The 24278-nt window shown below is 33.5% G+C and overlaps 1 protein-coding gene across 3 annotated transcripts; it reads right to left on the bottom strand.

Annotated features, from left to right (window-relative positions):
• Positions 1–541: 541 nt before the first annotated feature.
• Positions 542–24193, bottom strand: LOC140057043 (uncharacterized). Of its 3 annotated transcripts, XM_072102586.1 has the most exons (14): positions 24118–24193; positions 16342–16616; positions 13520–13578; positions 13152–13398; positions 12908–13041; positions 12425–12482; positions 11557–11704; positions 10450–10586; positions 9132–9181; positions 8811–8864; positions 4459–5029; positions 3688–3852; positions 3400–3555; positions 542–1658 (listed from the first exon to the last, which is right to left on the bottom strand). In XM_072102586.1, exons 1-14 carry the CDS (start codon positions 24155–24157, stop codon positions 1374–1376), a joined length of 2379 nt encoding a protein of 792 aa, XP_071958687.1. In that variant the 5' UTR covers positions 24158–24193; the 3' UTR covers positions 542–1373. The 3 variants fall into 3 exon arrangements, with proteins under 3 accessions (XP_071958687.1, XP_071958688.1, XP_071958689.1); XM_072102587.1 differs by lacking the exon at positions 8811–8864; XM_072102588.1 differs by lacking the exons at positions 16342–16616; positions 24118–24193 and adding an exon at positions 13992–14209.
• Positions 24194–24278: the final 85 nt, after the last annotated feature.

Here is a 24278-nt window from a genome sequence, read left to right as displayed (position 1 = left end):
CAACAACACCTAATAGGCTACTGTGAATAATTATTCGTGGTATAGTTATAATATGGATTATTGTTTTTATAGGCTGATTAGAAACGTGAATTATACGCTATTGGGCAAACAATATCAACTATTTACACATCTGTGATCATACGTGGCTATTGCAAATATGAATCAATGAAGCTTTAGTTTTTAGTCATGTTTAGACTGAATGAATAATAGTGGTTGTGTAGGTATACCACAGCCGGGATGGGTCGCTACAGAACAGGAATCACTACTACTTGGTATTGTTTCCTGTGCTCACTGTCAACTACTGTTTACAACAATTGCTCCATTTGTACAGCAGTTAATACTTTCTGTTCTTAAGGGATTACCACCGCGTCAATACCTAAAACAATGCACTTTTGTTTTGTATAATGAATAAGTAATCTTGAACTTTCTGTAACCTTGAATGATATTATTTTGATCGTTTGTTTGCATGTAAACAGGCAATTAACGTTTTTTTTTGTCCATCACACAAAGTGAAAGTGTCAAATTGTTTCAATCCTTTTTTTATTATTCACTTTCAGCTATATGCATTTTTAAACAATTTTAGAAATTTTACTTGAAACACAATTTAAGATATATAAAGATAAAATTCAACCAACCTGGAAAAAAATTAAAGTACAAACAGTTACATCAATCTACCTAAACTAATATTAACAAAATACAAAGTTAAATTTGCTGAGATGTCAAATCAACTTTTTTAATTATAAGGGGCATGCATTTATTTTACATAATTATTTTTTCAAATTTCACACATATTTTTGTCTAGTGACTAAAACCGGACTTTATACTGTATTTAAAGCTTGGTGAAATTATATTTTTGTATGATCATGGACCTATAAATTAGAATTTAAGGTCCATGGTATGATCATCAAGCCGGTCATTCTATGTGAACCTTCAATGACCTTTTGGAGCACATTAGAAACACACATTCTACTTAGAGAGAAAATCATATTGTGGCTTAGTTTAGGTTCAAATCTTCTTTTTTTTTTACGCTTGAATGTTTATTTTGGTCCAACAGGATTTGTTTTCATTATGTAATTTGCATTTACAATCGGTAATAATAACAATAAGATTTATACAGCGCATGCGCACATATCCACAAAAGTGCTCAAGGTGGTCATAGTCTGTAGACTGGTTGATGAAATACACAAATGAGTGCAATGTTTTTGACATTAGTTGCGTGTAGGCTTACAGTGCCTAGAAGTAGTGTATTAATATTATGTTGTACTCCATTCACGGGTTCAGTAGTAAACCAATGAATACATCTATTCAACTTTAGTAGGGAATTACAGCTCTAGAACCACATGTGTTGTGTAATACTAAGTGCAACATAGCTTTTACAAATTGTACTGCCTCACAGTTTGCAGAGCATCTTCGATTTCATCTAGTGAGATTGGTTTTCCAAAAACATGTTTATACAATTTCAAGAAAAATGGAATGTATGAGAGATACTCTATGAAATCAATGGAGCCACTACTGTCCTTGTCAATGGTTTTGTAGATGTACCTAACAACGTCCTGATCCACTTCAATGTCTAGACCAGTGGAAGCTACAATAATCACCATAAGTTCGTCCATTGACAACTGACCATTACCATTAACATCCATGAGATCAAACATTTCCTGCAAATTTAATCAATTGTATTACATTTAATGTAAAAAATGTTACCCGTCAACAGGAAAATAATAATTTGTTTGTAGGGAAAGTGATTTTAAACAAAACAAACACAATTTTTACAAAAAGCTGAGTGTGCAATATTACCATAATAAAAATTAGATAAATAATAAATAATGCATAGTCCCATTATTACCTCTGCCAGAATGATGAGAGGTTATGCAGTCGATTGTGTGTGTTTGTTTCTATATTTGATAGTTTGCAGGATTACTCGATCGTACTGACACAAATAATTACCATCCTTCTAGCCTATTAAGCTGTACCTTTTAGAGTGGAGTTGTGGCTTGGTGGTTATGATGCTTGGCTACCACTCCAAGGGTCCTGGGTTCAAGTCCCGTCACATGTCAGGACAAAATTACAACTCCCTTTTCAAGGACTTGTAATAAGACTTTGTTTATGTAGAGCATCTTGTGTTATGTTTGTCTCGTGAACCTCTGAGGGTCCCTAATGATCAGCAATTGCTGGATGGATCACCAACATTAAATATGGTGAAAAAAAAAAAGATACTAAAGAAGGCTGGGTATGTCCAGCTAGCCAAGCACCTGGAGGATAATGATGTGATAACCGATACCGATCACAGTCTGGTTTCAGTGAAGGGTTTTCTAATTAAACCTGCCTCATTTATTGGATCATGTGAAATCAAAAATGGCCAATAGGTTCCTTACAGGAATGGTTTTGCTGGACATTTGCAAATTCGGTCGATCACTTCATTCTTTGTGATAAACTCAGAAGAATTGGATGCGATTCAACTGAATGGTTCAGTTCATATTTGATTAATAGGAAACAATTTGTTGAAATAAAGGGAGGTAAATCAGAAACTATGGCGTCCCCCAAGGGAGAATATTGGGACCTTTGCTGTTCCTGGTGTACATAAATGATGTTGTGTCATCACTTGAAACAAAATGTAAAATGCTCCTATACGCAGATGAATGTGCCATTTTGTATTCAGACCGTGATCCTAATACTATTTCGACTGTTCTTAGCGTTTCGCTAAATCATTGTAACAATTCATCCAGGTAAAATGTAATGCATTATTTTTGGAACAAAACGTCGGTTAAAAATGTTTCTTTTTAACTCAATGCTCTCGAATGTGATATAATTTCTGCAATAAAATGGTGTGGACAGTGTGCCTATCAATTACACACACAAAATGGTGTGGACAGTGTGCCTATCAATTACACACACAAAATGGTGTGGACAGTGTGCCTATCAATTACACACACAAAATTATGTTCGGGGAAAATCTTATATAGGACAATTTTTTTATAAGAGAATTATACTAATAGGCACAAATAAAAAAATATTTTTGAAAACAAATATATATATATTTTTTTAAAGCAGGAGTTAAATCTGGAATCTCAACTGCGAAAGGCTGGATATACAACCATTACACCACCAAATTCACAAGGTTGTAGTGAAATTAGCCCAATCACATTCAGTACTAAGATACAAACATTTTAAAAAATGTCGAGAGAAATTTTATATAGGGGAATTATACTATTGGCAGAGGTATGCACTCTCGGGGTGCCCTTCTAGTTACTTTTTTATGTTTATTATTATTGATATTAACATTGTTTATGTCTAATCTTCTTAAAATACACTAGAATAAAGCTATAATTAAAGCAGGTAAAAAATTCAATTGTTTAAGATGCATATTGCTGAATTGTTTCCTTTTTAACATCCACTAACCTTGTAGGTGGTGATATGGTGACTAAGCTTTTTAAGGCTCAAATTCAATGGTTCATCAGGTGACTCTGTCACATGACCTGTGATCTTGTCATTCAGAGCAGCTATCGTCACAAACTCTCGAACATCGATTGTCTTATCTTTATTAAGATCAAATATCTGTAAAAATAGTAAATTCATTAAAATGTGTAGTAGTTACAATTCCAGTCATGTTGATATCCTGCAATAGCAGTTCAAAACTTGGGTCCTGACCACAATGGACCAACCCCCACCCCCTGATTATCAACTTACTTGCATAATGAACTTTACATCTTCTTCTTGAACATATATTTTCATCCATTTTTTAAGTTCATTTAAAGTCAAAACTCCATTTGAATTAATGTCTATATCTTGAAATTTCTTCTCAAATACTGTTTGTTGACATGGTGATATGAAATTGTACACATCTGCCAAAATCTGTTTTAAAAAAACATTGACTATTAGTGATTTGGTTGTAAAATGAGCTTGTTTGAAAATCCTAATGGATCACTTTATAACGGTAGGATTAGTCAGCTTATTTTCTTCAAATGTGATCTGTAATCACAATTTTTTTAGATACACTTCACTGAAAGTCAGCCAATAAATACAAAAAAAGTATGAGATTGCATGGTTCAGTGCACAACAAAATGCATGCATAGTGACACTGCATTATGCCTTTTTATAACAAACACACCTGATTGTGTTCTTGCAATTGATTGGTTAATTACGCATCATGCATCAGCATTATCTTTACCTACCAGAAAAGCGATATCTAATAGTGATAATACATGTCTTTTTGTAAAAATTTAAGAATTTTTGCTAGCGATGTGTTAAGTTGTTGTGCGCGCCGCCTGTTCAACTTGGTGTCTAAAAGTTGGAGCACTGCCTTTTCGATGGCCTAGTTTCCCGGCCTAGCATTCACCAATGATTTACGATGGATAAAATGAATAAAAGTAGGTGTGTTATAAAACAAATAATGAATGTTGCTTTTCAACTTATGAAATATTCTCGCCATCCAACATTGATTAATTATATACTACTTACTGCTGCCTTTTCTTTTTTTGGGATGGCTTTGCGTCGCTTTTCCTCTTTGTTTTGTTTTACTCTCTCTCCCCTTTCTTTCATTAATATGTCTCTTCTTGCCAATGCCTCTTTTATTTCCTCTTCACTCTTTGGTTTGCTAAATACCCCACTGTCATAAATCCCATCTTCCTCGTCTTTGGTTAGTTCAACTTCAGATCCTTCCAAATGTCCGATATTTACCATCTGATTAGATATGATATCAAATTTCCTTATTCCATCTTCCATGTTTTTTATTTCTTCATCATTAGTGTTTATGTCATATCCTTCGGCATCCCTCTCATTTTCTGATCTATGATTATCACTTTCCTTTATAGACATCGAACCTAACATATTATTTTCAATTTCATCAATCAGGTCTATCTCTGCTTTGGTTGCTTGTTTACTTTCCTTTAATGTTTCAATTGTGTTTTCCTCTGGTGTTAATTTGGTACTAGTAATTTCACTACCGTTTAAGTGTGTATCATCAACTTCATTTTCTCTTTCCAATAGATCCCTTTTAACCAAGGGATCTTCAAATTGGGTTAGGAATATCCTGGAAAGCAAAAAAAAATGTTTAAAATAATAAAGTTGAAATCACAGTACCATAACATTGCTAGTAGCAATCTTGAGCTAACATGTTGTTTTTAAGCTCTTACTCTACTTCCACCAACATGATATGCACAAATTAATTCAAAAGCAAATGTAGTAACAACAGAAAATTCATTGCTCTTAAGTTTCATTTACATTAAGTTATGTTTGTCAAATTTGTGATTTTTTTTTAACAAGATTATCAATTCCATCAAATAAACCAAATAAGATAAGTGATTTGTATAACTTTATAATCAAAACAGTCCATTTATAAACACAGTTAGCTCTTCAATTAAATACCACTTTGAATTACTATAGGAGGTTTATAGCAGGGTTTTGAAAATTGAGAGATCTACATACAAAAGAACCTAAAAAACAACTCTACAAATTAAACAATGGTCAGAGGTTTAGTGTACTATATTTTCACTGCAAACAGGTAGTAAAGAATAAGAAAGAAAAGAATTGCCTTTAATGGGAGTCATAAATCATGTACTTTAGTTTAAAGTTCACCAATAGGCTTTATGTACAATACATTCCTTTATGATTATGAATAACCTCTTTGTGTAAATTTTATTTTATTACAGCTTTTTTAAGATGTATTTCAATCTTTTGAAGTTAAGCTGAATCAGCGGTCTCCAAGAAATCTAAACTCATATACAGTTTTGATGTTTATGTTAAAAGTATGATGCGCTACAGTATTCGATAATTGTATGGTACACGCAAGCAAATTAAAAAATAATAAATACCTTAACAGCGATATTTATGGTGTGCACATTAGTCATCACTACAGTGAATATTAATAATATTCAGCAAACAAACTTTCCATTCCCCGTTTCAAATAACATGTTTCTTAATATTGGTTTATATATTTGATGTAAGAGTGTTTATTCGACAGAAAACATTTTTGTTCTCAATTTGCCAAGAAATATGTGTGCTTTTTGAAACTAAAGTGTTTTTTCAGTTTTCATTTTTTGTGCAAATTGTATTATTTAGATGTCGGAAATTAGTTTAAATATTTTATAATTAGTTATCGTTATCAGTATTAATAATTGTTGGCAAAACAATTTGTCCGCTTTTTTATGTGATTGTACAAACTGCATTCACCCCCCCCCCCCAGCCCTAAATTATCCAGTTTGTTGAAATGCTTACACATTAAAATAAAAACTAAAATTAAAAACCTTTTGCTGACTGATACAAAGGTCTACACTACACAATTTTACTTAAACATGTACTGTATACTGTAGCTAGTTATATTTTAGTAATAAACGTCACCATTTACATAAAAGAGGAATCATTCATAAAAGGGGAATCCCCGGATTTCCCTTTTAGCGGCAATGTGTGACACTGCAGCTCGATAGCGGACTATGTCATCAGTATTGAATATATTACGTTCATTGTTAAAGCAATTGAATTACAATTTTTAGATATTTCTCTCATTTAAATCTGTTTTAATTGCACAAATAATTCAAAACTTAGAGGAAATGTTTTACATTTAATATGAAAGAAATAGATGTTAATTTGATTGATTGATTGTGGTTTACTCACTTCCTATACCACCACCAAAATAGTTTAAATCCACAGAAAAAATAAAAAATCTCTGTGAGATTGTTCGGACCTCTTTCTTGGATATTTGGTTAAACAATTCGCATAAAGCTAATGCATTGCGCGTCATGTTTATTGAAATTTAATAGAAGTAAAAAGAATATACAGTAAGTAATCAAAGATAAGCCTTTTTAGCGCATAGTAACCATTTAGCGTTAGATTTTTGGCCCGGCTCTGTTTTTTAACAAATATTTTATGACGAAATGCACCCGACGATGACAAAGAAAAATAACTTCAGATCATGTTTGTACTGTTATCATTAGCGGCGGTTCCAAGGATTATTTGTGATTAATAAGGCAATAAAACCATATACTGTATATATAATGTTTGATGAGCCTCGTTAAAACCTAGGGCATTTTGTTTGGAAATTATGTGAAAGTGAAACTTTCTTTATATTGCAAAGCTTTCTTTTTTGACAAATGAAAAAGTAATCTCCCCATTCCTGTTGTTTTTTTTTTTTTAAATAAGGGGGTGATGCTGACATTTTTTTTTTATATGCCAGCCAATTCATTCATATTATTACATTATATTTATAAACAACACACATTTTTACATTAAAGCACACACATCTTTTTTTGGGACCTGTAAAGTGTCAAAAAAGATTTAATATATATTCATTTTGACCAAAATATTCAGACGGTAAAATAATATAATTTTAAATCTATAGAAACGGCAAAAAAAAATGTATTTCGCCTATTGAGCGACTGATGATACCTCTGGTTTAAATGGCCAATATAGTCCTCTGTGGCGTTCCATATACTGGGTAATGTTAATAACAATATACATACAGTTAGTTCTGGCTATTTCGCACACTATACCTTAATGAACATGCTTATTTTGTCTTTTTTTGCCGTTTCATAAATTTGGTCGTTCCATAACGGCCGAGATGCACTTTGTAGGCCTACCCCTTTGGGTCTTTTACACTTTAAGCGAAAATGATGATTTGATCTGGAACTTTCCGGCACACACTACAGGTTGATTTTCGAAACTTGTGTCGTGTGTAGTGCTCAATGTGTACAAGAATTAATGCGAATATAACTATTACTATAACATCACTATTGATGATTGAATGAAGTAGTTATTGAATATAATTTTACCCACAATCCCCCAATCAAATGAAGAAGATTATAATTCCTTTTTTAAAATATTGCTTATCTTTTGTCTCATCTATCACAACATTTAAATAATGAAAATAATTAATGTCATTCACAGGTTCCTGAATCGTGTGTGATTCTTTTGGCCACACAACAAGGTTTTATTTTATTTATTTTATTTTATTTCTTCAAAACCAACAGCAACAAAAGTTGCCACTTTTAAGTGAAACAAACCTTTAAAAAAGGTTTATTTCAGGCAGTGTAAATGGGTAATGGTTATCACCATTTTTCTTTTCAAAAAAGGAAAAGCAGATCTACGTGCAGTGACAGTATAAGTAAAAAGACAGAAATATGTATAAACAATTAACATATATACAGTAAAATATAATACAAATCTAAAAAATTGTGAAATTATTTTTAAAGTTGAAATTCGATTATATTGAAAATAAAATTCAGATAGGTAGGTAGAGAGAAGTAAAGAGCATGCAGAGAATTGCTTAATTTGAGCCATATGACTTATTTTGCATGAAAATAGTCCACTTTGGCTACAGGTTCACACTCAAGGGTAGATATGTACAATATCTAAGTATAAAGACAAAATATTACTAGCACTACAATCACAGAACCTATAACACAAGAAGCTCCTCTTTGTCCACAATATGTATCTGAAATGTAATGGAGTAGTGAGCCCTCAATATGTTAGAAATGTAAAACATTTTTTAATCTCTAGAGACAACCGATATGCTGTAGTTCTCCAAAAAAAGATCTGTAAATACGAAGATAATCCCATTTTACATTTTCTTTCTTCTTCAAAATAAGAATATTGATTTATTGAGAAGAAGAGTATTGAGAAATAGTTTTATTTTTTATTTATGCAAAATATTACGTATACATATTATTCATTTCTAGTTTTATGAGGACGCTCTGAAAATCTTTTCATTTCAATATTTTCAATGTAAAATTGATGAAATGGAGGTTCTTGTGTTATAGGATGTTTATGAGATAGAGTAAGGTTACAAATTAGACCAGCACATCACATCATCAACTTACTCATCACTGCTTGCTTTATAGTTTTTTGCAACTATAGATATTGGATATGAGTTGCTGCAAGAAAATGTTTTGTTATGCATAATAATGCTATTTGTATATTATCAGTCTATAAAATAGCACTTTTTTCTTCAGGTAAATTAAATATTTAAACATTCTAATTACGCTAAATTAGGAACATCAATATTTTTATGTCTTGTTAAGCATGAAGCGAAGGAGAAAAAAAAATGAAATCATGTTTATTCTGTCTCTTAAATTGTAAAATACTGATGATGTGACCTAATATAAATACATTTTAAAGAAATAATATAACTTTAAAAATACCTTATTTTTTTGCTTGAGTTTACTCTTCCAACATTATCTATATTTTCCATCTGGAAAACAAATAAGAATCACATAATAAAACTAGATTGACACTCTGAGAGTGCATACATACACCTACTGTAAAATTCCCCTACATAAAATTTCTCTTGAAAATATGTTTTTATTTTATTTTTGTGTCTAATGCTGTGTGTGATTAGGCTAATTTCACTAAAACCTTGTAAATGTGAATTTGGAGAATATCCAGCCTTAGAAAGTTTAGGTCCCTGGTTCTGAGATTCTACATAAATAGGTTGTATTGGTAGGTACTAACACCCTTACAAACACCCCCATTCCAAAGTCTCCAGATAATCACAGGAGTTTCCCGATAACACCTTATTATAGTGCTTGCAATTTCAAATCTATTGACACTGGGTTGTACCAATAACTGACTCAATTGTTGTACTGCTCTTCTCAGAAAATAATAAGCCAATGTCGGTTTATCCAGGTAAGCTAGGCACAACATGGAATAATATAAAAATAATTAATGTTTATATTCGTGGAATGATACAAATAATGTCATTCGGTGAATGATGAAAAGTTATATTTAAAATCAAATATAAACTTTCATAATTCACAACATTCAACAAATATAAACATTCATTGTTAGTTTTATATAACATCTAAATAGATTCCTTTCATTAGATTTGACGATTGTGGGTCACATGGCGTGCAGTTAAATAGTACTTTTAAAATATATCCGCCTCGTTGAAATGTAACCTTTTATCATCCACCTCATAACCATTCCTTATTTGTTAACAACTAAATAGAATGTCATTTAAATCAGATTGAATAAAAGGTAGGCCCACAATTGATACACATTGAAAAAAAAAATGTATTTGGTTTTTTGTAACATATTTACAATGCAAAACAATTATATATATATTTTGTTTTTATAAAGACACCTACTGTAGTGTTAATTATATCAACAACCAAACAATCCTAGGTCTAGCTGGGCTAAAGCGCCTAGCCTAGAAAGGCAGAACCACCATTAACAAACTTAGCCAGGCAACTGAAATTGATTTAGGCTAATTATGTTTTTTTCAACGGTGCCACGTCTTATAGAGTTGTTCCCATCAATTAATCAAAATAATACAAACGATCTAAAGAAAAAAAATCTGTTGAGTTCCAAAATACCAAACTACAAGAGATCTTGAATGGTTTATACTGTGGGTAGTCATGAAATTCAAATTGTAATAATCAGTACAGCAAAATACATTTTTCTAAACAACTAATGAACTCATAAATTGTTGGTTGTAAAATGCCTTAGATGGTAACATACCTTTTGTGCCACTTCAGCCCATGGTTCACAACTTGGTTCACAACTATCCTTTTCTTTGAAGCCGACTGATTGTCTTTTGCTATCTTGTTCTATGACTAATGTTTGATTAACATTTATGGAAGCTTCTGAAATTGTTGCTGTCAAAAAGAAATTTGATTTGATATTACCGTATATTTCGGTGTATAAGTCGCACCTGTGTATAAGACGCACCCCCAACTGAGAGTAAAATATCGGTATTTTTTATATCGTCGATGTATAAGACGCACCTTATATTTCATCAAAACAATGTTTTTTTAAATTGTAATCAATATTATTGTAATAATATATTTTGTTATATCTACAACGGCGTCCTTTAGTTAGGTTTTTTCTTACCTAGGCTCGGCCGCGCCCAGCCTCAACAAGTTCTTTCTAACTTGTTATTCATGAGTTTCGTGTTTCATGACTGTGTGTGTAACACGCACGTGTGTGGGCTAGCCTCGCTCGATCATTTCGAGAGGGCGCACGTTTTCACGGACAATCGTATTCGATTAGTATCTATGTATCCGAGAAGTGTGTACGCTAGGTCCATGCTATAATCACCTGGAGAATATACTAGTCGAATACCGTACACCATGTGCCACCAAAAGAAGGGCTTGCGCTTGGGGTACGGCGATCGTGCGTATAACTACTGTATAAATAAATACTATTCCAATCGTACGACGTAAACGTTTACAAATGATATTTTATCGGAGCGCCATAATGAACAAATCTTTTCATCATATTTAGTATAACATCATGCTAAAATGACTTGAAAACTAGGCCTAGGCAGAAGCAGGTTGCCGTTACGTTAGTTAGTTACTGTAGCTAGGCCTAGCCTACTCAGGCCTAGAAAACGAGGTGACGATAGCCTAGGCCTATGTACAATCTGTGTGGTGAGGCATTTATGTTCGGTGTATAAGACGCACCCTTAATTTAGAGGTCAAATTTGCGTGTCAAAAGTGCGACTTATACACGGAAATATACGGTAGTTTATTATTGATAACTGATCCAAAGGAAGTTCCAGCACTCCAGTCACAGATAAACAAAAGTGTTCTAAAATTTAACTAAATTAAACTAAAAGATTTTTACCATGACAACTTTCTCCATCAGTTGCTTGTGAATAGTTCCCTCTATGGTCATCACTTTTACAGCTATTACTGCTTTTGTTAGAGGATGCAGACTGAGGGTGGTTTTTAGTTGACTTTAGATCTTCAGCAACTTCATTTGCTACATTTTTCTGCATAAAAATATCAAGAATCAGTAATAATATATAAATAATATCTTCAGTGTGTTTAGGTACTCCAGATTCTTTCATAAATATAAATTAAGCAACATAAAAAGCAACGTATTCTATAATTTAAGAGTGTGGTAATTTAAAAAGTAAAAAAATGGGCTGTTCATCAAACTGTAAAATAAGGATCAGGAAGTAGAAGATAGAAGAACCACATAAATAAATCAGAAATCTGTTTTTACAAACCTAATGCTGCAGTTCAACTGCATTAACTTAATTCTATGATACAGTACATGGGGATTCAAAGCTTTTTGTAGATGTTGTCAGCAGGTTTAGTTGTTTCTATAAACTATACCAGCAGTCACAGATTTGAAATATTGTAGAGGGCCACACGGCCTAAAAAGGTTCTCAACTCAACCTAATCTATCTTTGCATCTTTCCTATGGATAGTTTAAATTGACTTGTCAATTTCAATGATCTGTGCATTTTAACTTTACTGCTTTACTATTAAAACCAATTAAAAATGTTAAAATGACATACTCTAGTCAATATCTAAAAAGGTGTGAACAGTGTTTAAAATGAGTCTATTGATCCAAGCCAGTTGAACCTACTGTATGGACAGGTTTCTGTTGAGAATTTCATGGCTAAACAGACATGCCTGCAAGATTGTAGCAATGGTTTACATACAAGGTAACTAAATAAAATAATGCATTCATGGACACATACCTGTGAATATGTTGGTGCAGGTGTGCTAGATTGGTAGCCAAAACGGCTTCCTGATTTACTAGTGATGGTTTACATGCAAGTAAGAAAAGTGTAATGCAAGTGCAGCGGGGAAAAAATAAAATTGCTATTAATTTCTTATCACCAATATATGATTGTCATATTATAACAATTAATGGTTTTAATCATCATGATCTCCACCAATACAGCCATAATCTTTATCATCCATAAACACAGAGAGCAACACAATACTGGTATTATCATGCTGTGCATGCGAGACAGATAATAATGACATGCGCATGCCTTGCTACGTATTCATATACAGTACATAGATTAGTATAACTTTTAAACTTGGAAGGGTAAGGTTGAATTACTGTGTGTCTATTTGTTTATCAAAACAAGGAATCTATCAATCTACATTTATAACAGGCCAAATTTTCTAGTTAATAATAGTAAAAAGCCTTAAAAGGCAAGTTGTTACCTTACCTTTGCCTGGATGACCTAGCTTTGGCAATCTCTTTTAACCGGACAAGTTCTTCATTGTCAACATAATAGCGCTGTGCTGGTTTCAACACAGCCCCACGCATGTAGTACATACGATCAACGCGATGAGACATTGTCTAGAAACAGATCAATAGATGTTGTGTTTTGTTAGAATAAATTAATAAATTTTCATTTTTAAATTTTTACAGAGCACATTCCAGGTTGAAGACGGAGAGTCACAACTTACCTCTGACATACGCTTGAGACTACGTGTTCTGTCAAGTTCCATTTGTTCTTTTGTAAAGCGTTTCTCCTGTTCACTTCTAGGTAATTGTCCAGCAGATAGGCTTCTTTGTTGCGGTCTTAAGATTGCAGAACTCAAATACCGCTCCCCTGCAAGGGTAAACGACCTTGTGTTGCGGGGTAATACCATCCTTTTATGAACTGCACCATGTACTACTGGCAATGGAATCTGTTTGATTTTTGTGGTCGAGCTTTGTAGTAAAAAAAACCATTTACACAAAAGTAGTAATAGTTACACACTGTATTTAGCACTGCTTACGGTAATTATTAAAAATAAAAAATCATAATTTATTAAAATAACAAAATGCCAACCTGAAAGATTGTGGAGTTGTTGAACGCTGAACGTTTATGTCACTGTGAACATGTTGATACTATTAAAAATAAAATGAATAAATTAAAATTAAAAAATATTTCATAACAATAAACCTGTGCTAGTAGGGAAAATGAGGACCTCTTTTATAAGATATTTCATTTTATATAACACACCTCAGTGTGTCCTTCCCGATATCATTGGTTAATTTTGTGGCAGGTGCCTTTCACTCTCAGTATTAGTTTTATTTCATGTTTCTATTGAGAGCTTTGTGCTATGCAAAACTGGAAACTATTGGGCATAAGTGGCCAAAAACTCTAGCTTCCAACATTGCTTGAAGTATCAGATAAATTGCATAAACATTTACAGACTATAATTTAGAATACAAAATTAATATAAAAAATAAAATGATGTGTTGTATTACTGTATTTCCTTTTTATACTATCAAAATTACGGTATCAATGAGATTTATACCTCAGCTCTGCAATGAATTTTCTCTTCAAACATAATTCCCATTTTACGCAAACGATGTCTCTCTTGTAACTCTAGGTAAATTCCAGTGGCTGAAAGAGGGCGTGGTTTACAAAAACCTGTCCTCGACCTAACCAGAGGTGGAAACTGGGCTTGGTCGTAAAAGGAGCTCATATTGATTTAGAGAACTAATTCTATAGAAATTTAATGATTTGGTATTAAACAAAAAAAATTAAAACTCAATTATGCAAGACTCATTCAACAATATGACTACTCAGGTTTCTTCTCAAACTTGCATATTTCTTTAATGTAATATGTATACCCAAAATATCAAAGGGTAGATATGACATATATTGGCTTTTCTTCAAACAAAATCAGATTATTATCAAGTTTTCTTGTGTGATTCGGCAGCTATGAGGTTCTGTAAAATATGTGAATTGTCAATGCACAATACAATTAGGTGACTGACGACGACAGTGGCTTGTTTAGTATAGTAGACTCAGTGTCAGGTACAGACTGATGCGCACTAGCCAATGTATCTTTCTTTTTGTCCTCTTGTTCAATTCAGCTTCAATTTTGTCTTGATATACTTCATGGGCAAAGATACACCAAATCCAACCGTACTAAATTCATGAGTCCTAATTCTACTATAACAATTTCAAAACGATTTAGCTCAAATTAAAATCTTCTTACAAATCATAATATAGATCTATGTATTGACAGGTTAAAAACTTGGCAGAACGTAAACTTGACAGAAAATTTTCAATTAACAACAATCTTCAACACAATAGCAGCACAGACTTGATATGATGACAACAAAAAGGAAGCCCAGCAGTTAGGTATTGATTGTTAACTTTGTAAATAGTAACGCTATTCATATCAACTTAGAGACGCACAGTCACAGTGCTTGAACATGTTAATCAATTGCTGGAGTCTATTGATCCATAACAAAATGTTTTGTTTGTCTATGATTGATCTTTGAACAATTGCATTGCTAGCTAAAGAGTTCCACTATTGGTGGTCAACACAAAAGATTTTGTATAGAATATGATTTCATTTTTAAAAAGATATTTGTTGCAATTTGTATCCAAAGTGTTTTGAAATTAATGAAAACGTTCAACTGATTTCTATTGATAGACTGGCGCCCAGAGAGTTTATTATTGTGAAAAGACACAAAATGTTTGATGGGCTGATTATAGATATATAGCCAAGATTCAATAATCAATATTGCTGCCGGGTTGCAAATACTGTAGGAAGGGATAAATTTATATATAGCAGCTATATCAAATACAGAAGGAAACCTGAATCCAATCATAATCCCCATCCTTAAAAAAAGTATTTGCGGTATTTAATACTTGGTAGGCCCTTCTTTTTAAAGAAATTTCAGACTATATTTTACGTTACACTAAACGTTTACTACTACTAGGCCTACTGATTGACAAAAATAATTGATAATAAATCATTATTTATTAATTATTACTGTAAATAGAATATCAATTAAAAAAAACACCATTTAATGAAGAAAGAACGATAATTAAAACTGTTACATCAAAAAGTCTTTTTAAAAATTTTTTTTACCTATATAAATGTGTTAATAACAATTAGTTTGTGTTCAGTGGGTTATAATATTATCAACTTTGGTTATTTTTATTGTTTCTTTGGTGAATTTAATGTTTCCTAATGGATCGGTTGTGCTGGGCCATCCATTTTTCACTGCTATTTTATTATCATATTGTATCTAGTGTGTGTATTAATAGTTGGTACAGTTGAAGTTACATGAATAAAAATCATAAAGACCCATGACAATTTAACCTCACTGTTACTTTCCTTATTTATAATTTAATGTACATGAAGCCGACCGATTATCACAGTTACCGAACCTGACGCTACTTAAATTTCCCTTTCGTCAAATAATTGTGATTGGCCTAAGCGGTACGAACCTGACCTAGCCTAGCCTAAATTTTTCCACCCCCTTATTCGTAGAATAAATTATAAGGTGTGGGATGGTCCAATTATTAAGATTAAAATCTGAACATCTTGTCTTTAATTTTATAATAACTAGACTAGCCAGACTCTAGGTCTGTATAACGAACAAGATAGTTACCTGATTTGAATAAGACTGACCCGAGAAACGAAAGCACAGTAGACTAGAGACAGCCAGCCAGCGAAACATTACAATCTTAAACAATGACAGTTGACATTTATATATTTTGTTTTCTGTTTCTGTATGTGCTACAAATCTTTTTTTTTTATACTTTTGTAATGTTTGTTTACTTTTTATACATTTTTAATTTATGCTGGTTTGAGAAAGAAACAATTATCAGGTAGGAAAAAAAATTGATTTACGACTTACTGAATTACTATAGTCAGCCTTGCTTAATAGGTTTGAGTTGTTAATATCTGGAAAAGATCTACTTTGATTTGTTCGCAACATTTCTGACTTCAACCTTTGTTGCCGTTTGATATGGTTGATGTATGAAGAGCTGGTAGAATGGGGTACAACTGAGGAGTGAACCCCAACTCCATGTCTGTTTGGATGAGTTTGAACCTCGATGGCACATAAACTGGGTTGAACTATTTTCTGATAGAGTTGAGATGTTGAAGGCTCATCAACAATCTCTAAACATCCTAATTTAGAAAAAGAAAAGAAAAGAAAATATACCGGTATTATTAATTTGTTAATAATAATTATTACCTCATTTCAGTGATTCATCATTGTCTATCCGCTGAATGATGTGTAATAGCACTTCAGTGGCGCGGAAACGATTATTTAAAAGAGGGGTCAGGGATGAATCCCTGATTTTGAAATAAGGAGGGGGGCTCAGACACCAAGTATTTGAACCACAGATCCCCTCCCTCTCCAAGCTGGGGATAGTCTGATATTACATATTCAAACAGTTTTTTTTTTATTTGCATTACCGTAGTTATTCCTATCCTTATATCGACGCACTACTGCAGGTGTGATGTAAGCATTGACCTGACTTTGCATGTTGATGTACTGTATGTGGTTCGAATCTCATGAGCTGATTCTTTTTAGCGTGATATTATTTCGAGGGTTAGATTAAGTTATTATTTAGTGGAAGTACTTTAGGTCGGCTATTTTGTAATTCTTACAGAATATTATGAATAATTTACATGATCAATAGTTTCAGTTGACTAACAATAGAACAGCAATGCCAAAAAACAAACGGGTGAATTTGAAAAGAAATAGGTTTTTTAAAGCTACTTGTATCAAAAAACCTGTATATTAAAATGTGTATTTATTTGTATTTATTGAACCATGTTTCATGAGGGTAACCAATCCAGCAAAGCTGGTCATTGGTGCCCTCTACAATACAATACAAACAGCACAAAAATATATTATCATAAAATATTAATTATAAAAAACTACTATAAATATAAAAATTGTGATAAAATTTCCAGATTTTATAAAACTTAAATATTAAAATATAATACAAGAATTCAATTAGTCTGGGCTCCAGACGGAGTTTTGTCTTAATATTAGTAAAAATATAAATATTTTTGCACATATGGCGTTTCATACGTGTATTACTTGAGTTTGGATACTCAGACAAAAATCGCGGTCGAAATAAAAACAAATAAATAAAAAAAAAGACAATAAATACGGACTTGGGGCAAGTCTAGAATTCAATATATACAAAAAGGTTCAACATGCTAATATATGTACAATTTTCAAAATAGAAGCTAAATTCAAAAAGAGACACAGTACTCCAAATACCCTAGAGTTTTCGACACAAACTGGAAAATCCTGAATAATTGTTACCCAACAAACATTTTACTGAAAAAAATGGGAATAATTGAAGATCAGTTTTGTAACTTCTGTAATGCACAATTGATAGATAATATAGAACATTATTTATATCTGTGTCCCAGAGTCTCCTGTTTATGGGATGAACTGAGACGAAATATAATGATAAATATAGAGTTAGAACATGTTATGTTTGGATTTTACGCACAAAGAATGAATTGTAAATACTGTATAAATAAAATTATTTTTATTGCTAAATTCTCAATATGTAAATTTAAACACAGTAACCATAAAAACAATCTTATTAATGTCTTTCATAATGAACTAATCACAAGGAGTGTGCAATATTTGTACTAAGATTGGTAACATAATATACGACATTTTATGTAGTTAAATATTTTATGGTTTTTATGATATATCTTGGACTCACTAACTATTTCATGCAACATTCGCTATGTTTCAAGTAAATTTTATGTAACAATAAGGCAAAAGAAACTCTGTTGAAAAGTGGATTTTTTTAAAATAAAATTAAAAAGCAATGTTAAATGAAAATATTTTGTTATTCAAAATAAAAAGCAATGTTAATATTTTGTTAGTTTAAATAGCTAGTAAGTAGTAATTTACAGTTAAAAGAGAGAATATGCATTGTTAATTAAATATATGTTTGATCGAAACAAATGCAACGGTAATAGTATACTATGATTGTAAATATCTAAAAAAAAAAATGAAAAAAAAAAGCTAAGAGAATGGGAAAGGGTTAGAATAGATTATATGTATACAAAAAAGAAATCAGTACTAGTAGAAATTATATAAGAACAGGTTACGAAATGAATACAACTGATTGTTCTAATCAGAAGAAAAAACAAACATTGGTAATTGAATATTAGATGTTAAGTAGGATGTTGAAAATAACATGTGTTAATAGAAAAAAAAAAGTAAAACTACTGAGGAAACAGAAATGTATTATATACTGTATTATATGAAATGAGAATATATACAACAATTGTAATATATTTATGAAAGATTGAATGATGAATAAAGGTGGTGGCTACCACAAAAGATAAAAAAAAAAGAGACACAGGTCAGAAAACTTGTTAAGTTTAGGACATGGGTCTCAATGGATAAGATATTTGTTTTTCTTAAAATTTCCTACAGTAGATTGAATAAAGGACGGGAGATTATTATGTAAGGATAAGGCTCTATAGTCAACGCTATGCTTGTAAGTCTTAGGATGAGGAACAGCAAATAAACCAACAGTTTGAGATTGTATGGTGCTGTTGTGTTTACTTTTGTTGCATTTGTCATCAAATTGAAGACTCGCATACATTGCGTGTGCTAAGTGTCCTGTTATATTGCTCTGAGTCCTGGACCACGTTTAGTCATCAGGAGTTTCTTGTCAATTATTAGTACAACTGATATATTTACCATGCTTAGAAAACGGCGCTTATGCTGGTCTGGTCATGTTATTTCGGCAGTAAGATTACCGCCTACCAAAAATATTTTCTATGGTGAACTGTCTGACTCAGCCTGACCATGCAGACGTCCAAAACTCGGTTTTAAAAATGTTATCAACTTGCGTAATCTTTTTTCTTTTAATATTTCCACTGGTTTTTGGGAAACTCTTGCCTCCAACCTCACCAATTACCTGCCAATGCATATGTTGCTGAATGTGAAAGGCTTTGTAGTATTCGTCACTAGCAGAGTAGGTTATCGTCTTTCATGATGGGATTAGGCCATATATAGGTTGGAACTATGTGGTTTATGACATTAAATGTGAGACAACCTACTGTAGTAGTAACGAGTCCTTTTTTTGACATTAAATATATGAATTTTTATTTATTAACTGGCTTTAAATTGGAGTGGTCCTTGACCACATATCTTTCTGTAAAGATCTTGCATTGCAATCACTTTTTGAATAATCCTGCTAACAAACAAACAAAAACACACGATCGACTACAAATAAAATATACCTCCTCCTTGGTAGATTAAAATAAAAAGTGTGAAGAGATTTGTTTACTAAATGAATTAAAATTAAGATTGTTAAAACTATTATTAAATTTGGAATAAAATAAAAGAACAATGGTGAAAATTTGACTAGCCTAGGCCTAGTAGAAGTGAAGTTAAATGAAGAGAAATGTGAAAACAATTATCAAAACAGCAGGAAATCGGACGTTTTAAATCAATTAAATCAGTTCGCGTTGCTTTAACTTATCCTATGCATTAGAGTATGTATTCTCGACTTTATGATAGGGAGACTTTGTGATGGCGCCACTAGACCTACAGTACCTATACAGTATGCAGATGACAGGACGTTTTGTTGAACGACACTTCATCTACAGACTACTGGCTGATAGACTATTCACCAATCGGTGATTTCCTCGCTCAGCCACCAGACCTAAGAACGTCAAACGCAGCTCGCCCTCCAAGAGGAGGGTCAGGTCACCGACCCCCCCCCAGGCGGGAGAAGAAGACAGTACGCACAACGCAAGGAGTGTTCAACGCCCACTTCCAACCGGACCGCTTGCACTCCTCTCTGAGGCTGTCTCCTCAAGCAACGCTGATGGAGCTTACTAGCTGAGCCTGCTGGAGCTCAGATGAAGCCGGTACAACCTGTCGGGGGTGTCGCCATCTTTTGCGACCCTCCCTCCTACCCTTCAGCAGAGGAGATCTATTGCCTTCGGCGAGAGGGGTATGAGGTGGCGGTGTCTCTCCTGGTCAACTCTCCCGACTGAAAGCCTTGGTGCGCTCCGGCGTTACCTGCTCAGGAAGATTGGCCTGGACCACTCCGTTCTGGTAGCCGATTGGTTTAGACAGGAGTGTTGCGCGGCCTTCTGGCGACACCACCTAGCGATCTGCCTGAACATGAGAGGCAGCCGCAATGACCCAATGGCGGAAACGTGCTACCAGAACTGCCTTAACATCTTGCAGCTAGCACGAATTTCAAGAAGTGTACGCATTCTGTTTCATAACTTCTCCTCGACTGTGTTACTGGTCGATAGGTTCAGGAGTGTTTTGCCCCTAGCCTATTTCAGCTTTACACGGTGACTGTCGGTGGAGCATTTCAACGCAGAGCAGAAGGACGCCTGCAGACACATCTTTCGCACGGAAGACCGCCGCCTGTTGGTGGAGTTGGATGGGCCCCACTTCGCTCCTCCGGGGCAACGAGTGGGTGCACCACATCTGCTCTAGGAGTGGAGTTGTGGCTTGGTGGTTATGATGCTTGGCTACCACATCAAGGATTCTGGGTGGAAGTCCTGTCACATGTCAGGATTTTCTCTAAGGACAAAATTACAACTCCACTCCCAAGGACTTGTAATAAGACTTTGTTTATATGAGCATCTTGTGTATATGTTTGTCTTGTGAACCTCTGAGGGTCCCTAATGATCAGCAATTGCTGGATGGATCACTCTCATTAAATATGGTTAAAAAAAAAAAAAACCGCAGAGGCAGTCAGAAGAATCTTGGGCCAGGACGACGAGTCTTAGACTTGACCCGGAAGAATGGCCAGGATCTCTTCCTGATGGTGTAGAGCCGACCATTCCGGAGGCCAACTAAAGTTTTAAGTTGTTATTATGTTATTTTTGTGTGGTGCTAGAAGATGCACTTGGTTCAGTTATCATTAGCGTTAACCAGAAATTATTGTTTTGTTTTACAGCATGACCACCCGAGCACCGGCCCTATAAAATCGGGGGAAGTGTAGTGAAATACCCTTCCACAAAATGGTTCAGTCCACTGAGTGACCTGAGGTCATGTGTGTTGACCTAAAGAGATCAGCGGTCTCTTGAGGTTTTGAACGGATAACGTACGCACGGATACAATAGACACCACTCACCGGCGGAATAGGCACTGTGTGTTTACCGTGTTTTATACAAGATACCGAAGATTGTAGTATTGGCAACTGGGCAATGAATCCAAAGAGGCAAGCCCAGTTCAACAGGTATAGCTACACTACTTTCTGCTAGTTCGTTTTACAACAACAGGCCTAGGCCCTAGATTATAGTACTAACTACTCTAGTAGGATATGAATAAACTTTTAAAAGTATAAACCTGAAATTAGACACATACTGAATATAATATAATAAAATTTAAGTCTAATTATTTATCAGACACCGGCCTAGTAGTTAGCTAGGGCCTAGGCTGTTACCACCTGTCAGAGTACTACCTAGCCTACATCTAGTTAGTAGGCCTAGTTAGCTAGGTAGTAGGCTAGGCCTAGATTAGAAGGTGTCAGATGGAATCGGTCTCGTTTGAAATCGGTCGCGATAAAATCAACTTCCGGTATTTTGTATGGCGCGCCGCTAGAGCTATACGTTTGATGATATCGGTCGTGTTTGAAATCTGTCGCGTTTGAAACCTGTCTCTCTATTTTGCATGTGACGCACTAGATAAATTTGTAATGAAAACGCTAATTACCGGTATGTTTTTATTTAGTTAATTTTGAATATAGAATTTCTAATACTAATTACTATTAACATTTTTTTTACCTCGATCGTTATTATTTTTTAAGTACAATAAATATAAATATTTATCTCATTATTTATAAATAATTTGTGTTTTCATTTTATCTTACAGGTGTTAATGAATAATTGTAATGTGTTCGTTTAGAAAATTGAACGTTTTAAAAAGTTTTATTGGATATTATTTAAGTTTTTGAAAAGATTAGCATGCCGCTGTTTAAGGTTTTGAAAATTTTGAAATAATTTAATATTAAACAAGTAGACGCGCCTATTGTGCAATAAAGGAAGATGATGTATGACGATGATTTTTACGTTCAATATCCGCCACGGTTACGTGAGCATGGTTTTAGGATAATACTAATAAAATAATATTATATGCCGTTATAAATCAATCTACCGGGCCTATACAGTAGGACTATGATGTACAATGATAGGCCTAGATGTGAGAATAATAATTGATGGATAATAAAAAAGGACACGATTCTCAAAGAGGTAATCTTGCACTGATATTTTTAACATTTAGATTTACGAACGGCGTACGGATGTGAGACACTGAGTGGTACTTAATTATTTACATTAAATGATTATTATAATAAATGAAGAAATAAAAGATAATTCAAATTAAAATCTAGTATCGCCGACATATATACGTTATTATATACATCGTTTCACCATGGAACTAGGTTTCACAAAAAAACGTGCAGGAGGCCTATAGATGTTTCAAACGTGGTTATAATAGGCCTATACATCATCTTTACCTGGCCATGGACAACAATCGTACGTGTTTTGTCCATGATTTGACACACTACTAGTGCGTGTTTTTTTTTTAAAAGGAAATCCCCGTCAGCAAAATAATGTGCATTATCATAGACGATATGGCTTATTTCGGGGTTTATTTCAGTAACTCGCCTTTTAACGATCCGCATATAACAATCATATTTACTAGAAACTATTTTAGGCCTAAACATTAGAAATAAAAATATACACGTGATTTGCCTCAACAATAACCATTATATACTTAATAATATTATCGGACATACGTACGGACATAAAATAGAAATTAAAATAAGGTGATCCATAGTAAGTTGTAAACGACATGGATATGATATATCTGCCAAACAGTATGCATAATATAAGTAAAAAAATGGATACGCTGGCTTTACGGGCTATACATTGTAACAATTATTGTTTTTAAATAAATTGTTCTCTTTTACGTAATTATTTGCATAATAAAAGACACAGACGTATATTCTCTATAATAAATATATTAATTATAGTACATAATAAAATAGAGGTAAATTATTATTGTGCCTAATAAAATATTTAAACGTGTCATTTTGAAAAGACAGTCCTTCTCCGAGACCTGTGAAATAAAAAAAAATGATTGATAATAAATATTTATTAACCAAAATAAAAAATATCCACATAAATAATCTAGTATGTACATAATAAATTTCAATTAAATATAGACTATATAAACAAAGAAAATGTATATTCCGCTAGCAATAGCATGTATCTCGCTCCATACAAAATAGCGCGACCGATTTCAAACGCGACCGATATCATCAAACGTATAGCTCTCATACAAAATACCGGAAGTTGATTTTATCGATTTCAAACGCGACCGATTTCAGACGCGACCGATTTCATCGTAAACCGATTAGAATGGTAGGCCCTGGCCTACTACTAGGCTAGGCCATAGAAGTAGGCCTAGACCTAGCTAGCTAGGCCTGAAGCTAGCCTACTAAGCCGAAGGCCTAGTAGGCCTCTCTACTACTACTAGGATAGGCCTAAGTAGCCCTAGCCTACCTACTAGGCCTCCACCTGGCCTACTAGTACTAGGCCTAGCTAGGCCCTAACTAGGCCTCTAGGCCTAGTTAGGCCCCTTTTTAAGTTTTCTTACCAACTTTTCTTCGGACAGTTGTTCTGCTTTGCTCAATCATTATGATGGATGCATCATCATAATTAGGACAAAAAACTAAACTAGCGCCCAAAAGCCTATTTAATTAAAATGTTAAAGCTTAGGTCTAGCCTAGGCTACATGACATGGTGTGGCGGCGTACG

Source organism: Antedon mediterranea, chromosome 8 (genome assembly GCF_964355755.1).
Source record: "Antedon mediterranea chromosome 8, ecAntMedi1.1, whole genome shotgun sequence".
Classification (NCBI taxonomy): domain Eukaryota; kingdom Metazoa; phylum Echinodermata; class Crinoidea; order Comatulida; family Antedonidae; genus Antedon; species Antedon mediterranea.
This window is presented reverse-complemented; position numbering and strand designations above follow the sequence as displayed.

Coding starts and splice junctions, on each gene's coding strand:
- LOC140057043 (XM_072102586.1), bottom strand. CDS start 24,157: ATGATTGAGCAAAGCAGAACAACTGTCCGAAGAAAAGTTG. Junction 5,030..8,810: donor TATAAAGCAAGCAGTGATGA/GTAAGTTGATGA, acceptor TTTGCTTTCCAG/GATATTCCTAACCCAATTTG. Junction 3,853..4,458: donor CAAAAAAAGAAAAGGCAGCA/GTAAGTAGTATA, acceptor TTTTTAAAACAG/ATTTTGGCAGATGTGTACAA.